We start from the raw sequence: 15,876 nt of genomic DNA, 5'->3' as shown, positions 1-15,876 counted from the left end.
TACTTACAGGTATTGCTCATTTTGTAATTCACTTTTTTGTTAATTTATTTATTGTGATTATATTAATACAGATACAAGTCAATTTTAGATGAAAATACAGTTTATTTCAAATTAACAGCCAAATTTGACGTTACAAAGTCGCAGTTTAACGTGAGTATACACTCAAAAAATATATTTATAAAACATCCCATATATACAATTAATAAATAACCTATTAATAATACTTAATACATAATCATAATGAAGATCAAACTCTTAAAATTCATAATTTATGATCAGTAACACAGAGTATTATACTGAATGGTGCTCAGAAGCATACTCTATTTCTAAGAAGGACTAGAGTTGAAAGTAGTAGCAATACACGAATTAATAAAGATTTTTTGTTTCTAAATCAGCAGCCACGAAATAGTACATAACATTAGTAATACATTGATACAGTTTATTTCCTTGAAAAAAAGGATGTTTATAAATGTATGTACAATATTATGCAGTAAATTTATATTAGATAAATTGGTCATCGTAATAAATGAACGTTTACAAAACTAATACCACATTAGCATTTAACAACAGAATTCGCAGATGTACCTAAACGAAAACAGAAACAATATTAATGACGAGGATTATGACTATAAAAGCGATATAGATTTTAACAACAAGTCGTCATTCGGCCATCGGCCACTGTTTATGTTTATCGGTCAACGGGACGTAAACGACTCCCATTAGTGTTTTCCTAGTAATTGATCCATCTGCCAGTTTATCAATCTGTTCCAATGATTGATCACCTCCAGAAGGTCCCACTGGGATTATCAAGCGACCTCCAACCTAAAAAAAATTCATAAAATCTAAAATGAAGATTTAAAAAAACATTTTCTCACCTTTAACTGCTGAACTAATGGCTCAGGTAATTTGGGTGCAGCTGCACCTACATGTATAGCATCATAAGGCCCCATTTCAGGATAACCTTTCCGGCCATCCCCAGTGATAAGCACAACATTTCCATTCTCCAAGAGCTCAGGGTTGTCTACCTGAATGTTACTTCTGGACATATCAACCAGTTCTTTTAGATGATCAATACCTACAGCCACACTAAAACACAGTGGTCAGTTAGGTCCATTAGTAAATCAAATTGGGTTGATTACCCCTTGGAGCCTAAAATTTTAGCCATGCAAGCTGTTAAATATCCACTACCGGAACCAACGTCCAAAGCTCGGTTTCCTTCTACTAATCTATCTTTAAGCAGTTCTAAGGCATGGGCATGCATGTGTGGTGCAGAGATTGTGACTCCATAACCAATGCCCTGAGGACTGTCCATGTAAGGGTTGTTTTTAGAATAATTTCCTCTATCAACTGCAAGCATGGCATTTTCGACTATCTCACTTTTGATGATGCCATTAGCTAAAATTGTGGAATTTTTGATTATTATTATTATTAATATAACCTAACTTCTTTTTACCTTTTAAATTCCGCACCATTTCCGCATTGTTTTTACCGTGAGATCGCCAAGCCATTGTTCTTTTTGATGTTAGAAATAAAATTAGTATTAAAGGCTTCAACATGAATTACTTTGTTCAAAATTAACTAACATTGCAGGACTTTTCAACCATATTCAAATGAAAGTCCTTGACATTAGTTTTCATTTAACAATTTGGCATCTGTCGACTAATGTTGTTCACTTTGAATTTCAAGACCCAAATAACCTTTCAAACTCAAAATCAACCTGTTTAAAAGGTTTTCAGGTTTTTTGAAGTTTAAGTCAGGTTAGTAGGTCAAATATCATTCAGGTGAAGGAGCTATGTCAAAATTCCTCCCTGAATATTTGAATTTGAATAACATATAATAAATCATACATTTAACATAAATAATTTAATTTATTTCGAACGTCTATTTATATTAAATGGAAAACTAATTTAACTAATTTTCCAAAATATTAAACTGAATCTTTGACCCATTTTTGAAAAATTTCTTACATACATTGTTCCAAAATCATTATTATTATTATTTTAATAATTTTCATTCTATATGATCAATAATAATAATAATCAGTTGTTAAAGTTATTATAAACCTAGACACAGATTTGTTAGTAAGGTGGTAAATAAAATAAAAATTCAGCTGGATAAATTGTATTTACAAATAACTTGAAAAAATATTCAAATATCACTAATTTTTAAGCTTTAGGACACAAACTCTCTCCAGTTTGGAGAGGGTTTCTCAACATTCAACCAGTTAAAGTCATCTATACACTTCCAATTGTTCACATTTATATCCAATCCTGCTGTAGCAAAGTCCTTTTCTTTATCCTGATAGTGAAAGTTGTACGGTGCAAACATAATGTCAGTGCAGTCCTCCATAATTGCTCTACTGGTTACATGTAAAAAGATTGTAACATGTTTCGAGCTATGAAGCCTAAGTTGCTGACAAGCAATGCTAAGTGAGGAGTTTTCACAGTTTTCGGCAAAAATAGATGTGGAAACAGGTCCAGACAAAATGGTGCAGTTCTTAATATGGTTCATATGTAATGTTGAAGGAGTGCCCAACAAAGTAATGGAACAATCCTCCAGCCTTTCCAGAGTAACATCTTTCTTGAAAATCTCATCATACCTCATACAAAGTTTAAGACCTTTCTTATCTGAATAGCCACAAAAGGTATCTTTTATTTCTATGGGCCTTTTAATTTTACCATCAGTCTCATCTCTTAAACTTCCATTGATCTGGTTTGATTTTGGTTTTGGCTTGTTTTTGAAGCCAAACTTCTTCTTAGGTAGAAACTCTTCTTCACATGACTTAGCTTTTGTAGAAAGGTCTTGTACACATTGCTGACACTTCTGAATATCATAGTTACGTAAAAATAAACTAGAGGCGGCTACATACTTCTGCAAAGTTAAAATATCTTTAGAAATGTGATTAAAATGTTCAGGCAAATCAGTTTTCTGAATGTGTATGGTGTTGTTTATAGCTGAAAAGATCTCATCATATTTTTCTTTGAAAATGCTCTGGAAATAGTCAATTTTTTCATTGTCAGCTGTTCCTAAGTTGCTGTCTTCCTTTTTCTTTTGAATGTTGAGTTGTCTTTCCAACTCTCTTTTAGCTAACAAATTAATTTGATGTGGTTTTTCTTCTATATAATCCATATTGGAACTATTCCTCCTTTGGTGGTTCCCTGTAGATTGGCTTGTTGGTATTGGCTGCAGACTGAAGGACATCTAAAAACTGCTGTGTCTTCTTTTGTGACTCAGTGTGATTCTAAAATTAAACCATAAATAATTAGTACCTAACATATAAATATCAAAATACAATTGGTGACTTGTTATACCTTCCTCAACTCTCTGGAAGTCTCTTGAGAGGATATTACTGCAAATAACCCATAACCAACTCCACTACAGGTTATTAACCAAAAGAAGGATTTGATGTACCTGTCTGCCATTAATTTTTCTTTTCCTGTGACCAGTATGCTGCGTCAATTTGCCTTGTTCTGTTTTGGGAATCGAGCAGCTCCCCAGTCCTGTAGTACAGATCCAGAGCACTTGGATAGTTATCCAGCAAATAACGTCGCGTATCTAGTTGACAAACGTAATAGGTGAATGGGTAACAATTGAAATTGAAACAAATTTCTCATGGAAACAACAAATTTATTTGCAAACATTCTAGAACTTGTCTCACCTCTATCAGTGTTCACTTTAGACCAAAGAAAGTAACTGGCTGTGAATGCGGCTGCCTCTGCGACAAACAACACAATTGCAGTCTTTTTTATCCACCTCCTGTATTCGGGTTTAGGGTTTTTAATTAACATAATTCAAAAAATGTTCGCATGTGTTTCTAATCCGCACCTTTGACAATTGTCTATATTTGTACGGAATGAGTAATGGATTTTCGGTTACGGTACCGGCTTGCTGTCTTTTTTTATTGTACGTCTTTAGAGTAAGATGGAATGTTACGTAACATCACACACCAATGTGACATAGTTTAAGCTATGTTGCCACGTTCTTTTAAATTGATCTAAATTAGAAATTTTTATTTTGTAAGTCTGTGATCTCAAAGACAATAGAACTTATTCAGAGGGTATAATTTTGGTGCCTAGTATACATTTTTGAGTAAAGATTATTCGTACTTAATTATTTATTTTATTATTTGATTACCTGATGAAGGCAACTAACATTTTAATATGTGCTCTTTATCATAATTTCTTTTATAAACCAAAACGTTGCGCCAGAAGTCTAGTGATATTTTGTGTTCATGGTTGGTACTACTGTAACCTCTTAAAAAAGTTACCAAAAAACATTTTTGTTTACCGATATCAAAGCTTGAACTGGTTCTGTAAACAAATAATTTATACATCGAATTCAATTGATATTATGTTGACGGCACATATCTCCACTTAAAACGAAACGTTTAGATTATACAACGACCTAAAACTTCCTATCTATCACCATGGACCAAATGCTTCCAAGCCCTGGGTTCAGCATACCCAGTATAGGTAATACCCGCGGTTCCCGCTCTTGAAACAGAATCTCAACTGCAATTCCATTTTAGGAACACCATTAACACCATTACATCAACCCGAAGAAGATCAACTTATTTTACCCAATGCTCTACAGCAACAACAACAGCAGCCTATTTCCCAGGTGCCACCTTTGGCCCCAATGGGAGGCCTCACGCCTACCTTGGGATTAGGCATGGGAATGTCAATGAGCTCCACTAAATATGTGCCTGGATATGCAGCGATGAACAGCCTTTCATCACAGACTCCAGTAAGTACAAAATTATTAGTTATAAGCAAATTTTATGTACCTTAGATTTACTTCTTTAATAAGACAAGTTGCCCCATAAAAATTTTGAAATTTTATTATTAACTTTTGCTTTTTCTCAAACACCACTTTTGTATTTTTTATTTACACAATAAATTTCTTGAATTAATATTCTTTATTGAGGCAGTTGATGCTTTTGTCATGGAAAAAATTATTTTGGATATAACATTAATAATATCCTCATTTTCAAAATTTTAATGTGACAATATTAAATTTATAGACATAAAATAATATGTAGAAATGACAGTTAGTTACTAATTATTAAATTGTTAAAAACAGCAACACAGTATGATGTCACCAGTAGTAAATTTGGGTGGAAGCAGTGGGCCAGGTGCTACCCCCAGTCAAATGGGGCCGGCAACGCCATCCCCTATGACGCCAATGACTCCACATTCCGCCGACCCCGGCATTGTTCCAGCTTTGCAGTAAGTATACGTTTCCTTGACATTCAAAAACAAAATTTAACCGACCATTCGTTTTCTAGGAACATCGTGTCAACAGTAAATCTGAACTGCAAACTGGACCTTAAAAAAATTGCCTTACACGCACGTAACGCCGAATACAATCCAAAACGTTTCGCCGCCGTGATAATGAGAATTCGGGAGCCCCGTACCACTGCCTTGATTTTCTCATCGGGCAAAATGGTTTGTACAGGTGCCAAAAGCGAAGAAGATTCCCGTCTGGCTGCGAGGAAGTACGCCAGGATCATCCAGAAGCTCGGCTTCAATGCGAAATTCTTGGATTTCAAGATACAGAATATGGTTGGCAGTTGTGATGTCAAATTTCCCATTAGATTGGAGGGACTGGTGCTAACGCACAGTTCTTTCAGCTCTTACGAACCTGAGTTGTTTCCCGGACTGATTTACCGTATGGTCAAGCCGAGGATTGTGCTTTTAATTTTCGTTTCCGGTAAAGTTGTTCTGACCGGTGCGAAAGTGCGACAAGAAATATATGAGGCATTTGATAATATTTATCCTATTTTGAAAAGTTTTAAGAAGCAGTGACATTTGAGAATACTTGTTTTTGTTACGTATTTAGATGAGGAACCTAAGATAATTTTTTAAAAGTTTTGTTGTACACTACGGGTATAAGAATTAAATCCCGATTAAAAAATGTGTTTGTTTAGTATTGAAATAATTTAAGAGTGTTATTTATTTATTATTCATTGCGAAAACAATCAAAACCGAATGTAACGTATGAACTTAAAGGACAATGGTCTTACAAAAGATCTTAATAAAGACAAACTGAATAAATACACTTTAATTACTGTTTTCCCCAATTATTTATGTGAATTCCTTTAATATTTATAAAAATTAATCAAACTGATAATTCAAATCAAATCTGTTAACTGACATAGTAAGACCACAGAAAAAATCATATTTTTCAAATTATTAATTGTATCTTAAAGAGAATTATAAAATCAAGTTTCATTAAATGTATTATATAAATTAATAATACATTTCTTATAATTGTACCATATTTTATATAGATTTTATATAGCAAGCAATAATGTTATTGACATAAAAAAATTCTTATCATGTCTAAAAGAAGACTAAGATTTGTATTAATATAATTTTTAGAAATGTTAATCAATTTGAAGTTAAAATGACTTTAAATGTAATAAAGAAAATAAAAAAATAAATTTATATACAAAGAAAGCATCAAAATACAACCTCGATAACTTTTGTTAAATTAATTACTGAAAATTAAGTACACTATATATTGTTTAATTTATTAAAATATATGGGAAAAAGGGAACCATTTTCATTAAATTAATTAATGTGTAAAAGTGAAGTATCTAGATGTATATTTTACACCTAAACCTTTTAAAATGTTTTTCTATTCTTTACTGAATTGAATATCCAATACTAACACATTTTAATGTAAAATAGAAAAACTTAATAAGTTACTTATAAAATATATTCTATAAAAACAAAGTTAATTTAAAATAAAATAATACATGGTGAGTAGATGTTGGGTAATTAATAGCATTATTACATATTTATTACAATAATTTTTTCACTTATTTAACAAGATGAGAATTGGTATATTCCTAACAAAAATAAAAAAATCTTTATATATCCAGGAAATCCTGCTAATCATCTATGCATTAAGCAATAGCTCAAAGCCACTTATTCAACAGTACAGTGCATATATATAATAATAACAAAGAAACAAAATGATCTTATATCACTCGCGCCTTAGTTTGTCCAATCTGGCTTGCAGATCTGCGTCAGCATCCGACATCGTACCTCCACCATTTCCGCCCTCCATGGCGGCGGCTGCCGCTGCCGGCTGCTTTTGGCCAGCGGCCGGCAACGATCCCGCCGTCTGCGGTAATCCGGATAAAGTGTCGTTCAATTGTAAACCCAGTTCATCCAGCACTTGGTTTACAACTGCATCACTGAAATTTGTTTAAATAAATTATTATGAATAAAAACCACACAATTAGATTTATTTAAATACCTTTCTTCTTCATCATCATCCCCTTCCATCGCATCATCGATGGCATCATTCATGATCTCCTCCTTCATATCCATAATTTCAGATTGCTTCTCAAACTCCTGCAAAATCCTTTGAATTTGTGGCAGATTGAGCTGTCTGTTCATGCTGGCCATCGCTTTGGTGACCCCCTTCATGGCCTGAGCCATAGCATTTTGCGACCTGAGAGTTTGTATTTTTAAGGACACTGCTTGGATGTTTGCCTTCATCAGCATGAATTTCTTCACGTAACGACGCGTGCGGACCAAGTCTCTCGCCATAATTTTAACAGCGTCCTAAAATTAATAAATGGGTGTAATGGGTGTAACCTTGGGTCACAATATACTGACCATTTGTCCCTCTTTTGCTAATTTCTTTATGTCTATAATGATTTTCTTTTCTTGTTGTTCCATTTTCTGTTTTTCCCTGTCCAAATCGCGCATCGCTTTGTTTAATGCCCTTTGGTTTTTTCTGAGCAATTCCTCAGGAGTTAAACGTTTTCCAAACAGCCACTCCATTTTTGTTAAATTAACCGCACTGGAATCTAGAATAAGGTACTAATGCGAATTATGTGAATTAAAAAATCTAATTCCTAATAAAAATATAAATGACTCATAAAACTGACAGCTGTCACATTTATTGTTTTGGTTGCGAATGTGTGTCTAAGTCAACGTTAATGGTTGCAAAAGATTTATTTGAAAGGCCTTTCAGACTTTTGCTAACAAAGAATTCTACTTATTTAAAAGAAATTAGTTGTGCTAATAATTAACCTTAAATGAATTTAACCGGGCAGCCGCAATTAATGAATGTTGTGTCTAATGTTCAAAGACTGTACTGCGTTAGTCAAATAAAATTTGAATGCCTGATCATAAACACAAAAATAATCATTTTAGCTACATTATCATTAATAATGCATGTGTATTTTTTTAAAGTAACAATTTTAAAAATAATATCCGTATGTATTAAACAACAATTATGCAAGTTTACGTGTTTTATGAACACAGGCACGTAACTGATAAGTGTCAGTTGTCAGTCAGCTGACTGTCTTGTGATAATTCCCCGATTATCAGTGAAAATCTTCTAGTCTTGTGAGTTTTGTGGGTGAGGTTTGACGAGTAAGACGTAAGTTTCAGTGGTTCGCAGCCCCACATTTAACTAATACATTTGTAAGTTGCTGTTTGTATCGGTTATCCTGTAAATCTATTTAAAATCCGAGCCAATCGAACGTTAATCTTATTGATTTTAATTCGGGATTTTCGACCCACTTTTACCAGTCCAATTGGACTGTTGCGGTTATGTTTAGGACATAGGCGACCAGAATTGCGATGATAGCATATTAATATTTCGTGTAAATCGTTCTGTACTGTAAATAAGTGTTTATACTGTAGGCGTAGTCTCCGTGCTAATTTGTCCGAACCCGCATTTTAAAGCTGCGGATTCAATTCGCTGTCAGTTTCCAATGCAAAATAAGCGCATGATCCGTTGGCGCACACTCGTGATGGTGGTTTGGGAGTAGACGTTTTAGTTTTTTCACGTGACCATTAAAACCAAAGGCAACATTTCGTTAGATTTATTAAACGCTTCGTTATTAATTTCAGCCAGTAAACCTGCAAAATGTCGAAGATCGATGATGAACGTGAAGGACAGTATGGATACGTCCATGCAGTATCCGGTCCTGGTGAGTTAACTCTTTTTGCTTGTTTATGGGGGTGCAGTTTTTAATTGATGATGATTTTCAGTCGTCACCGCCGAAAAAATGAGCGGATCGGCTATGTACGAATTGGTCAGGGTTGGTTACCATGAACTGGTCGGTGAAATTATCCGATTGGAGGGCGATATGGCCACTATCCAAGTAAGTTATTAGTTTATTCTGCAGTGCCTATTTGTTTTCTATATATTATGTTTTCTAAACAACCAATTTTTCTTATTAATCTTTAAGGCGAAACCTTTCATTATCTGTAAAGTTGAATCATGTGACTAAATGCATAAACATTTTGGTATTTCAAAACAACCTATGTTATTGATTTTAATACCCTTTTGTGAAATGTTTTATTGGTAACAATAAGTTATAAATTCTTGTCAGTACTTAGGCATGTAAAAAGATAATGTATATATTCCAATTAATCAGTTTCATATATAATTCATCTTGATAAATATATTAATTTTCAAAGAAAAAAAATTCAAGAAAGAAAATAAAGTCTAAAATTTTAAATAATATAACATATCGGCCATAAACTGTTTAAATTAATTAATTTAATTGTAATTCTTAATATACACAGATTACAATAATCAATTAACATATGATAGAGATATTATTATTTAAAAAAGAAGTATAAAAAAATAAAATAGTATTATTTTAATATTTTTCTCATAACATTTACTATACAGTGTGGCCTATTTGAAAGCGGGACATAAAAATTATATTTTGATAAACTGTTTCTTTCAATTGTACAAGAAAATATGTCCTTATAGACAAAATTTATTTTTTTTTTTTTGCCCAAAACCAAAACCTATAGATAATTTTTTAATCACGAAAATTTGAGAAATCATATTAGCAAATTTGTTATAAAAAATATAACTACATTAATGAATTAAGCACTCCCTGCAATGGACATATACCAAATTTCATAACATTCATATTCTTAAGAATTTTTATAAAATTTTGTATATACCCAATTTGGAATATGTTTAACCCAGTGGTGTTATTAGATTTGCTATAAAATATTTATTAGTATGATTTCTTCAATGTTCATGCCTAAAAAGTTACCCAGTAGATGTTGGTTTTGATCTAATGTGACATTTTGTCCACAAGTGCATATTTTTATGCATAAATAAAATACAAATTTTATGAAAATAGACCACACTGTATGTGTCTTTTAAAATTAATAACTATTTTACCCTAATGTTGGTTCAAATTTCATATTATTCTTACCACAATGCATAATTCTTCTGTTTATTTATGTAATTCAACTGTGAATATATTTTTCTATACCATCAGTGAAAAATTTCAGTATATATGTTATAAACTCATCAAATTAATTAAAACAACTCACTTTAGTTAATTAATTGTATTGATTAATTCTTTTTTTGTACTGTTTTTATTTTGTATAATTATAGCTGTAAAACATTTTTTGTTGTAAGTTTTTAATTAAACTCAATCATAATTATTGTTAATTTATTTAAGAAAGTCGTACTAAAAGTTTTTTTATAAGACTACAACTAATTAATTTAATTCAATTTATTTTAAAACAGTTCTAAACCATTGTCAAACGCAAGTAATATACAATCAAAATAATTGCTGATTATCATAAAGAAGAAAAATTAATATAATTTCACCTCGTAGGTATACGAAGAAACATCCGGTGTAACAGTTGGTGATCCGGTGTTGCGTACCGGTAAACCCTTGTCCGTCGAATTGGGACCTGGTATTATGGGTTCAATTTTCGACGGTATCCAACGTCCGTTGAAAGACATCAACGATTTGACCCAGAGCATTTACATTCCCAAGGGTGTGAACGTGCCCGCCCTTTCGAGGACGGCCAAATGGGAATTCAATCCGTGGAACATCAAAGTATGCATTTAACTAAACCTTAAACGTTCGATTTTATAGTACAATGCAACTGTTACAGTTGGGAGCTCACTTAACGGGAGGTGACATCTACGGTATCGTCCACGAAAACACCCTGGTGAAACACAAAATCGTCCTGCCACCTAAAGCCAAGGGTACGGTTACATACGTAGCTGAGCCGGGTAATTACACAGTCGATGTGAGTTTCGGTCGGTTTTTGTTTATGAAGGAATTTTACGGGTTGCTGTTGGTTTTAGGAAGTTGTATTGGAAACGGAATTCGATGGCGAACGCACCAAATATTCTATGTTGCAAGTGTGGCCTGTACGTCAACCACGTCCGGTCAGCGAAAAGTTGCCAGCGAATCATCCTCTTCTCACCGGACAACGTGTCCTGGACTCTTTGTTCCCGTAAGTATGGAATGGGAACTTGTCACACATTTTCGGTCAAAAAATCACAAAATATAAATTCTAAACACTTGCCAGAACCTGTTATTCTGGGTTCCTCTTGTCTCATATAATTAATTAATCACTTGAACATATTTATAGGTAATTAGATTAAAATTTTGTAGTTATTAATCTGTTTGTTTATTTACAGTTGTGTACAGGGTGGTACCACCGCCATTCCCGGAGCTTTCGGTTGTGGAAAGACTGTAATTTCACAATCTTTGTCCAAATATTCCAACTCTGACGTCATTATCTACGTCGGTTGTGGAGAAAGAGGTTTGTTTTATTGCTTCCATTTTATAACTTATCACATCATATTAAGTCAATTATATACTATATCAAATAAAATATTAAAAGTAATTTCATGTTGTTTTATTTTTTTCTAGGTAACGAGATGTCTGAAGTACTGCGTGACTTCCCCGAACTATCCGTCGAAATCGACGGCCACACCGAATCCATCATGAAGCGTACCGCCCTCGTCGCCAACACCTCCAACATGCCTGTAGCCGCCCGTGAGGCGTCCATTTACACCGGTATCACCCTTTCGGAATATTTCCGTGACATGGGTTACAACGTATCCATGATGGCTGATTCGACCTCCCGTTGGGCCGAAGCCTTGAGAGAAATTTCTGGTCGTTTGGCTGAAATGCCCGCCGATTCCGGTTATCCGGCTTACTTGGGTGCCCGTCTCGCCTCCTTCTACGAACGTGCCGGTCGTGTTAAGTGTCTGGGTAATCCAGACAGAGAAGGTTCCGTCTCCATTGTAGGAGCCGTATCACCACCCGGTGGTGACTTCTCCGATCCCGTCACATCCGCCACCCTTGGTGAGTGTTTATAAATTGAATTAGAATTAAACCTTTGACAATTTTGTTGAGCATTATATAATAATTATTTTGGTTGCTTTTAGGTATTGTACAAGTGTTCTGGGGTTTGGATAAGAAATTGGCTCAACGTAAACATTTCCCCTCCATTAACTGGCTCATCTCATACTCCAAATACACACGTGCCCTAGATGACTTCTACGACAAAAACTTCCCAGAATTCGTACCCCTCAGGACCAAAGTCAAGGAGATCTTACAAGTAATTATTACTAATGTCTTTTCTAATCAATTATATACAATTATAATATTGTAGGAAGAAGAAGATTTGTCCGAAATCGTACAGCTGGTCGGTAAAGCCTCTTTGGCCGAAACCGATAAGATCACCCTTGAAGTAGCCAAACTGCTGAAGGAAGATTTCCTGCAACAGAACTCATACTCCGCCTATGACAGATTCTGTCCATTCTACAAAACCGTCGGTATGTTGAGAAACATGATCGGCTTGTACGACATGGCGAGACACGCCGTCGAAAGTACAGCACAATCCGAGAACAAGATCACGTGGAATGTAATCAGAGATTCAATGAGCAACATCTTGTACCAATTGAGCAGTATGAAGTTCAAGGATCCAGTCAAGGATGGCGAGGCTAAAATTAAGGCCGACTTTGACCAATTATACGAAGATATCCAACAAGCGTTCAGGAATCTGGAAGATTAGACGTAGGAAAACACGCAACAATAATTAGTTATATAATTGTTTTTTGGCCTGTAACCACACTTAAACGACCACATATCATAGTCGAGATGCGGGATTTATCAAATACAATCCCGCATCTCTGGCGCTGAGGTCGCTAAAATCAAACTTGTAAATTTGTTGGCCGTCATGTTTTAGGGAGTTTGTTCCCCTTTGATATTAATATGTACAATACAATGTTTATAAATAATTAGATGTATAGTTTATAAGAATGTCTAAGTAATAGCGCTGATTTTATTATGTGGTGAGGGTAAAATTTTAACTTTTTATTTTGTAATTTCCCTTCATTCCAATATTTTTAGGGACTTTTCCATGGTATGTTCACTGTAATATATAAAGTGGTGCTTATATTGTTTCCAGTATTATTTTTAAAATCTTAAATTGTTATCTACACATCTTTTAAACTGTTGTATATTGCATCATTTTATCATTCAAAGCCATTATGTATCCTAATTGTACAGTATATTGTATCAAATATATTCAATTAATTATCTTAGAACAGTAATAGTAGTGCAATTAAATGCAGTTGCTCTAATTGTAAGAGATACAATAAAACGCATTGTTGTTTGAAAGATTTGTTTTGTTTACACCAGGATTTTAAACCAAATTTAATTTACCTGCATCAACCAATAAAAATACATTAAATAAGATTTGTTGTATTGATTAAATAAGATAGTTACATATATTTTACATATATTCAGTATTTAAATGACAGGTCATATAAATAAAAATAGTTTATTATTGGACACTTTATTTTATACTTAACATCTTAATAATATATACATTATGGACACATCTTATCGCCCTGTCAGCATGCTAATAAGGGCAGCCTTTTCTTTCTCCTTTTTCTTTACAACATCTATGCACCTTTGCCTCCAAGTACTCTTCCTCAATTTTATAGGTCTGCTTCCAACATATCTTCCATTCATTTCCTTCATAGCTTTGGTAAAATCAACAGGATCTTTAAAACTAACAAATCCATATCCTTTGCTTTTGTTTGTTCTTTTATCTCTAATTACTTTAGCCCTTTGGAATGAAGGAAATTTATTAAATGTCCTGGTAAGCAGTTCATCTGTCACATCATTACCCAAATCCCCACAGAAAATCCTAAAATCATCCTCTGGCCAGTCCTGTAATGTATGATCCTCCCAAGTCGATCCTCCAGCACATCTCATCAATTTCCTGTTCTTTGGCCCTCCCTTTCTTTTGTAATCATCTGGTCCAAAGGACTGCAATGCACTGCTGGCCTTGCCCTGAGAAATGGCAAGTTCTGCACTGACCTTTTCATTTTTGAGCTTCTTCAATTTCTTCTCCACTTCAGATTGCAACGCCATGAAATCCACGGCAGACTGAGATGCTGAAGTTGAGGCGGTTGTAGCCGCTGGCGCTGGAGCCTTGGGAACTGCATACAGAGTGGGCTTTGCAGAAACAACCGCAGGTTTGGAGATTATGTGTGCAGATGAAGAATAACTGTCATACCTTTTGGCACCCTTGGAGATTTGATGTGGTATCATCGAAGGGTTTTGAAAGTTGGGCAATGAATACGAATAGTTGTTTACCATCGTTTGACTGGCAATTTCCGCCTCGAAACGGTTCATTTCGTCTTCCATTTGACGAAACTTGTCCATTTTGATGGATTGGTTGATCAATAACCGGAATGTTATGTGATCTTCTGTAATAAGATTTATTTGAGTTGTTTCTTAATTAATAAATTGGAATGAAAATAAACAAACGTTCTGGAACGCACAATTAGGTTACTGGTCGTCAAGTATCAAAAATTTTTGACCTGGCGACATCTGTGTTGATTAAAATGTCTTTAGTGAAACTGGAATACATTTTTATGTAATTCTTCATTTATAGTACAAGACAGGTAAATTAGTGTCTAAATTTAAGAAGAATTAAGAATTTATTAATAACAAAGAATTAATATAATTGGTACCTGTAAGGCTTTCAGATAGCTCTGTCGGTAAAATAGGGCACAGCGGATAGAGAGAGACGGACATAGTGAATTAAGTCAGTTAGAAAGAGAAAGACAATCTTGGGTAAAGACAGGAAATTATCGGCCATTTCGTTTCCTTTTCGTCCGTACACGGCGTAAATAGGTATGTTTCTTGATGTTTCACTTCAATTTTTTTAACGATTAACGTTAACTAGGGGCCCTTTTATATAATTGTAAACCTAAATATTATGCAGAATTTCAAGTTTTATTAACTATTTGTATAAAAGGCCCTGTAAAACGTTGTGTTTATCGAAAATATACCATGTGGACAACCTAACCTAACTGTTCCCGTTCTGTTTTAGTTTTATCAAATATGACGAACTCAAAGGGTTACCGCAGAGGAACCAGGGACTTGTTCTCCCGCAAGTTCAAAAAGAGCGGAGTCATCCCTCTTTCCACTTACATGAAAGTCTACAAGGCTGGTGACATTGTAGACATCAAAGGAAACGGTGCCGTACAAAAAGGTATGCCCTACAAAGTGTACCACGGCAAAACTGGACGTGTATTCAATGTGACTGCCCACGCTTTGGGAGTGATCGTAAACAAGAGGGTCCGCGGAAAGATCCTACCCAAGAGAATCAACATCCGTATTGAGCACGTAACTCATTCCAAGTGCAGGGAAGATTTCTTGAACCGCGTCAAGCAGAACGAGAAACTCCGCAAGGAAGCTAAGGAAAAGAAAGTGAAAATTTCCTTGAAAAGACAACCTTCTCAACCTAGGCCTGGACACATCGTCAGTGGTAAAAACCCAGCCATCCAACTGGCACCCATACCATATGAATTCATTGCTTAAGTTGTAAGGTTATTTCTTAAATAAAGTCACAAAAAATATACTTGTAGTATTTTATTTTTTAGCAGAGTTTGTCTAAATTTGTTAAACTTGCCCCAAATAGATTCATATTTTAAGTAAAATTATCGATACTTAGTTCATCATTTGCATTTTTCTTTGATAACGTTTATATATATTAATAGTTTTTGGTATGTTCCCGAAAAAATGTTGATAGTATT

At 34.2% G+C, this 15,876-nt stretch overlaps 8 protein-coding genes across 11 annotated transcripts; 3 read left to right on the top strand and 5 right to left on the bottom strand.

Moving 5' to 3' along the window:
* Window positions 1-54: 54 nt before the first annotated feature.
* LOC109603934 (protein-L-isoaspartate(D-aspartate) O-methyltransferase) lies at window positions 55-1,754 on the bottom strand. The gene is made up of 4 exons (XM_020020448.2): window positions 1,454-1,754; window positions 1,140-1,395; window positions 876-1,086; window positions 55-822 (listed from the first exon to the last, which is right to left on the bottom strand). Exons 1-4 carry the CDS (start codon window positions 1,554-1,556, stop codon window positions 661-663), a joined length of 732 nt encoding a protein of 243 aa, XP_019876007.1. The 5' UTR covers window positions 1,557-1,754; the 3' UTR covers window positions 55-660.
* A 351-nt stretch (window positions 1,755-2,105) lies between these two features.
* On the bottom strand, window positions 2,106-3,201 carry LOC126264127 (tubulin-specific chaperone C). The gene has a single exon (XM_049969411.1). It carries the CDS (start codon window positions 3,199-3,201, stop codon window positions 2,173-2,175), a length of 1,029 nt encoding a protein of 342 aa, XP_049825368.1. The 3' UTR covers window positions 2,106-2,172.
* Window positions 3,102-4,009, bottom strand: LOC109603931 (protein CEBPZOS). 2 transcript variants are annotated; one of them, XR_002191841.2, is made up of 3 exons: window positions 3,659-4,006; window positions 3,312-3,555; window positions 3,102-3,241 (listed from the first exon to the last, which is right to left on the bottom strand). XR_002191841.2 is itself a non-coding variant. In XM_020020446.2 (3 exons), exons 1-2 carry the CDS (start codon window positions 3,786-3,788, stop codon window positions 3,422-3,424), a joined length of 264 nt encoding a protein of 87 aa, XP_019876005.1. In that variant the 5' UTR covers window positions 3,789-4,009; the 3' UTR covers window positions 3,107-3,241; window positions 3,412-3,421. The 2 variants fall into 2 exon arrangements, 1 of the variants encoding a protein (XP_019876005.1); XM_020020446.2 differs by having other exon boundaries at window positions 3,107-3,241; window positions 3,412-3,555; window positions 3,659-4,009.
* A 234-nt stretch (window positions 4,010-4,243) lies between these two features.
* On the top strand, window positions 4,244-6,072 carry LOC109607241 (uncharacterized). Its single transcript, XM_020023758.2, has 4 exons — window positions 4,244-4,472; window positions 4,529-4,746; window positions 5,083-5,228; window positions 5,288-6,072. The coding sequence occupies exons 1-4, from the start codon at window positions 4,427-4,429 to the stop codon at window positions 5,805-5,807; spliced, it is 930 nt and encodes a 309-aa protein (XP_019879317.1). The 5' UTR covers window positions 4,244-4,426; the 3' UTR covers window positions 5,808-6,072.
* A 633-nt stretch (window positions 6,073-6,705) lies between these two features.
* LOC109607243 (charged multivesicular body protein 2a) lies at window positions 6,706-7,943 on the bottom strand. The gene is made up of 3 exons (XM_020023760.2): window positions 7,635-7,943; window positions 7,270-7,580; window positions 6,706-7,207 (listed from the first exon to the last, which is right to left on the bottom strand). Exons 1-3 carry the CDS (start codon window positions 7,800-7,802, stop codon window positions 6,994-6,996), a joined length of 693 nt encoding a protein of 230 aa, XP_019879319.1. The 5' UTR covers window positions 7,803-7,943; the 3' UTR covers window positions 6,706-6,993.
* Window positions 7,944-8,311: 368 nt separating this feature from the next.
* On the top strand, window positions 8,312-13,441 carry LOC109607245 (V-type proton ATPase catalytic subunit A). Of its 2 annotated transcripts, none has more exons than XM_020023761.2 (10): window positions 8,312-8,406; window positions 8,883-8,962; window positions 9,024-9,136; window positions 10,628-10,855; window positions 10,914-11,051; window positions 11,110-11,261; window positions 11,449-11,573; window positions 11,684-12,121; window positions 12,205-12,377; window positions 12,432-13,441. In XM_020023761.2, the coding sequence occupies exons 2-10, from the start codon at window positions 8,899-8,901 to the stop codon at window positions 12,831-12,833; spliced, it is 1,833 nt and encodes a 610-aa protein (XP_019879320.2). In that variant the 5' UTR covers window positions 8,312-8,406; window positions 8,883-8,898; the 3' UTR covers window positions 12,834-13,441. The 2 variants fall into 2 exon arrangements, with proteins under 2 accessions (XP_019879320.2, XP_019879321.2); XM_020023762.2 differs by having other exon boundaries at window positions 8,345-8,450.
* Window positions 12,957-14,872, bottom strand: LOC109603925 (RNA-binding protein 42). Of its 2 annotated transcripts, none has more exons than XM_020020437.2 (2): window positions 14,809-14,872; window positions 12,957-14,541 (listed from the first exon to the last, which is right to left on the bottom strand). In XM_020020437.2, exons 1-2 carry the CDS (start codon window positions 14,870-14,872, stop codon window positions 13,667-13,669), a joined length of 939 nt encoding a protein of 312 aa, XP_019875996.2. In that variant the 3' UTR covers window positions 12,957-13,666. The 2 variants fall into 2 exon arrangements, with proteins under 2 accessions (XP_019875996.2, XP_019875997.1); XM_020020438.2 differs by lacking the exon at window positions 14,809-14,872 and adding an exon at window positions 14,617-14,662.
* LOC109603926 (60S ribosomal protein L21) lies at window positions 14,833-15,701 on the top strand. The gene is made up of 2 exons (XM_020020439.2): window positions 14,833-14,971; window positions 15,171-15,701. The coding sequence occupies exon 2, from the start codon at window positions 15,182-15,184 to the stop codon at window positions 15,659-15,661; it is 480 nt and encodes a 159-aa protein (XP_019875998.1). The 5' UTR covers window positions 14,833-14,971; window positions 15,171-15,181; the 3' UTR covers window positions 15,662-15,701.
* Window positions 15,702-15,876: the final 175 nt, after the last annotated feature.

The sequence above is a fragment of the Aethina tumida genome, chromosome 7 (assembly GCF_024364675.1).
Source record: "Aethina tumida isolate Nest 87 chromosome 7, icAetTumi1.1, whole genome shotgun sequence".
NCBI lineage: Eukaryota > Metazoa > Arthropoda > Insecta > Coleoptera > Nitidulidae > Aethina > Aethina tumida.
The sequence above is the reverse complement of the archived record's forward strand: the minus strand, read 5'-3'. Positions and strand labels throughout refer to the sequence as shown.

Excerpts from the sequence above, each read along its gene's own strand:
- LOC126264127 (XM_049969411.1), bottom strand. The coding sequence starts at position 3,201 with ATGTCCTTCAGTCTGCAGCCAATACCAACAAGCCAATCTACAGGGAAC.
- LOC109607243 (XM_020023760.2), bottom strand. The coding sequence starts at position 7,802 with ATGGAGTGGCTGTTTGGAAAACGTTTAACTCCTGAGGAATTGCTCAGA. Across the intron at positions 7,581-7,634 it reads TAGCAAAAGAGGGACAAATG|GACGCTGTTAAAATTATGGC; the intron begins GTCAGTATATTG and ends TATTAATTTTAG. Across the intron at positions 7,208-7,269 it reads GATGATGATGAAGAAGAAAG|TGATGCAGTTGTAAACCAAG; the intron begins GTATTTAAATAA and ends AACAAATTTCAG.
- LOC109603931 (XM_020020446.2), bottom strand. The coding sequence starts at position 3,788 with ATGTTAATTAAAAACCCTAAACCCGAATACAGGAGGTGGATAAAAAAG. Across the intron at positions 3,556-3,658 it reads TAAAGTGAACACTGATAGAG|ATACGCGACGTTATTTGCTG; the intron begins GTGAGACAAGTT and ends TTTGTCAACTAG.
- LOC109603926 (XM_020020439.2), top strand. The coding sequence starts at position 15,182 with ATGACGAACTCAAAGGGTTACCGCAGAGGAACCAGGGACTTGTTCTCC.
- LOC109607245 (XM_020023761.2), top strand. The coding sequence starts at position 8,899 with ATGTCGAAGATCGATGATGAACGTGAAGGACAGTATGGATACGTCCAT. Across the intron at positions 10,856-10,913 it reads TCAATCCGTGGAACATCAAA|TTGGGAGCTCACTTAACGGG; the intron begins GTATGCATTTAA and ends CAACTGTTACAG. Across the intron at positions 12,122-12,204 it reads CGTCACATCCGCCACCCTTG|GTATTGTACAAGTGTTCTGG; the intron begins GTGAGTGTTTAT and ends GGTTGCTTTTAG.
- LOC109607241 (XM_020023758.2), top strand. The coding sequence starts at position 4,427 with ATGGACCAAATGCTTCCAAGCCCTGGGTTCAGCATACCCAGTATAG. Across the intron at positions 4,473-4,528 it reads GTTCAGCATACCCAGTATAG|GAACACCATTAACACCATTA; the intron begins GTAATACCCGCG and ends ATTCCATTTTAG. Across the intron at positions 5,229-5,287 it reads GGCATTGTTCCAGCTTTGCA|GAACATCGTGTCAACAGTAA; the intron begins GTAAGTATACGT and ends TTCGTTTTCTAG.
- LOC109603934 (XM_020020448.2), bottom strand. The coding sequence starts at position 1,556 with ATGTTGAAGCCTTTAATACTAATTTTATTTCTAACATCAAAAAGAACA. Across the intron at positions 1,396-1,453 it reads AATGGTGCGGAATTTAAAAG|CTAATGGCATCATCAAAAGT; the intron begins GTAAAAAGAAGT and ends CCACAATTTTAG. Across the intron at positions 1,087-1,139 it reads AAAATTTTAGGCTCCAAGGG|TGTGGCTGTAGGTATTGATC; the intron begins GTAATCAACCCA and ends ACTGTGTTTTAG.
- LOC109603925 (XM_020020437.2), bottom strand. The coding sequence starts at position 14,872 with ATGTCCGTCTCTCTCTATCCGCTGTGCCCTATTTTACCGACAGAGCTA. Across the intron at positions 14,542-14,808 it reads GCTATCTGAAAGCCTTACAG|AAGATCACATAACATTCCGG; the intron begins GTACCAATTATA and ends ATCTTATTACAG.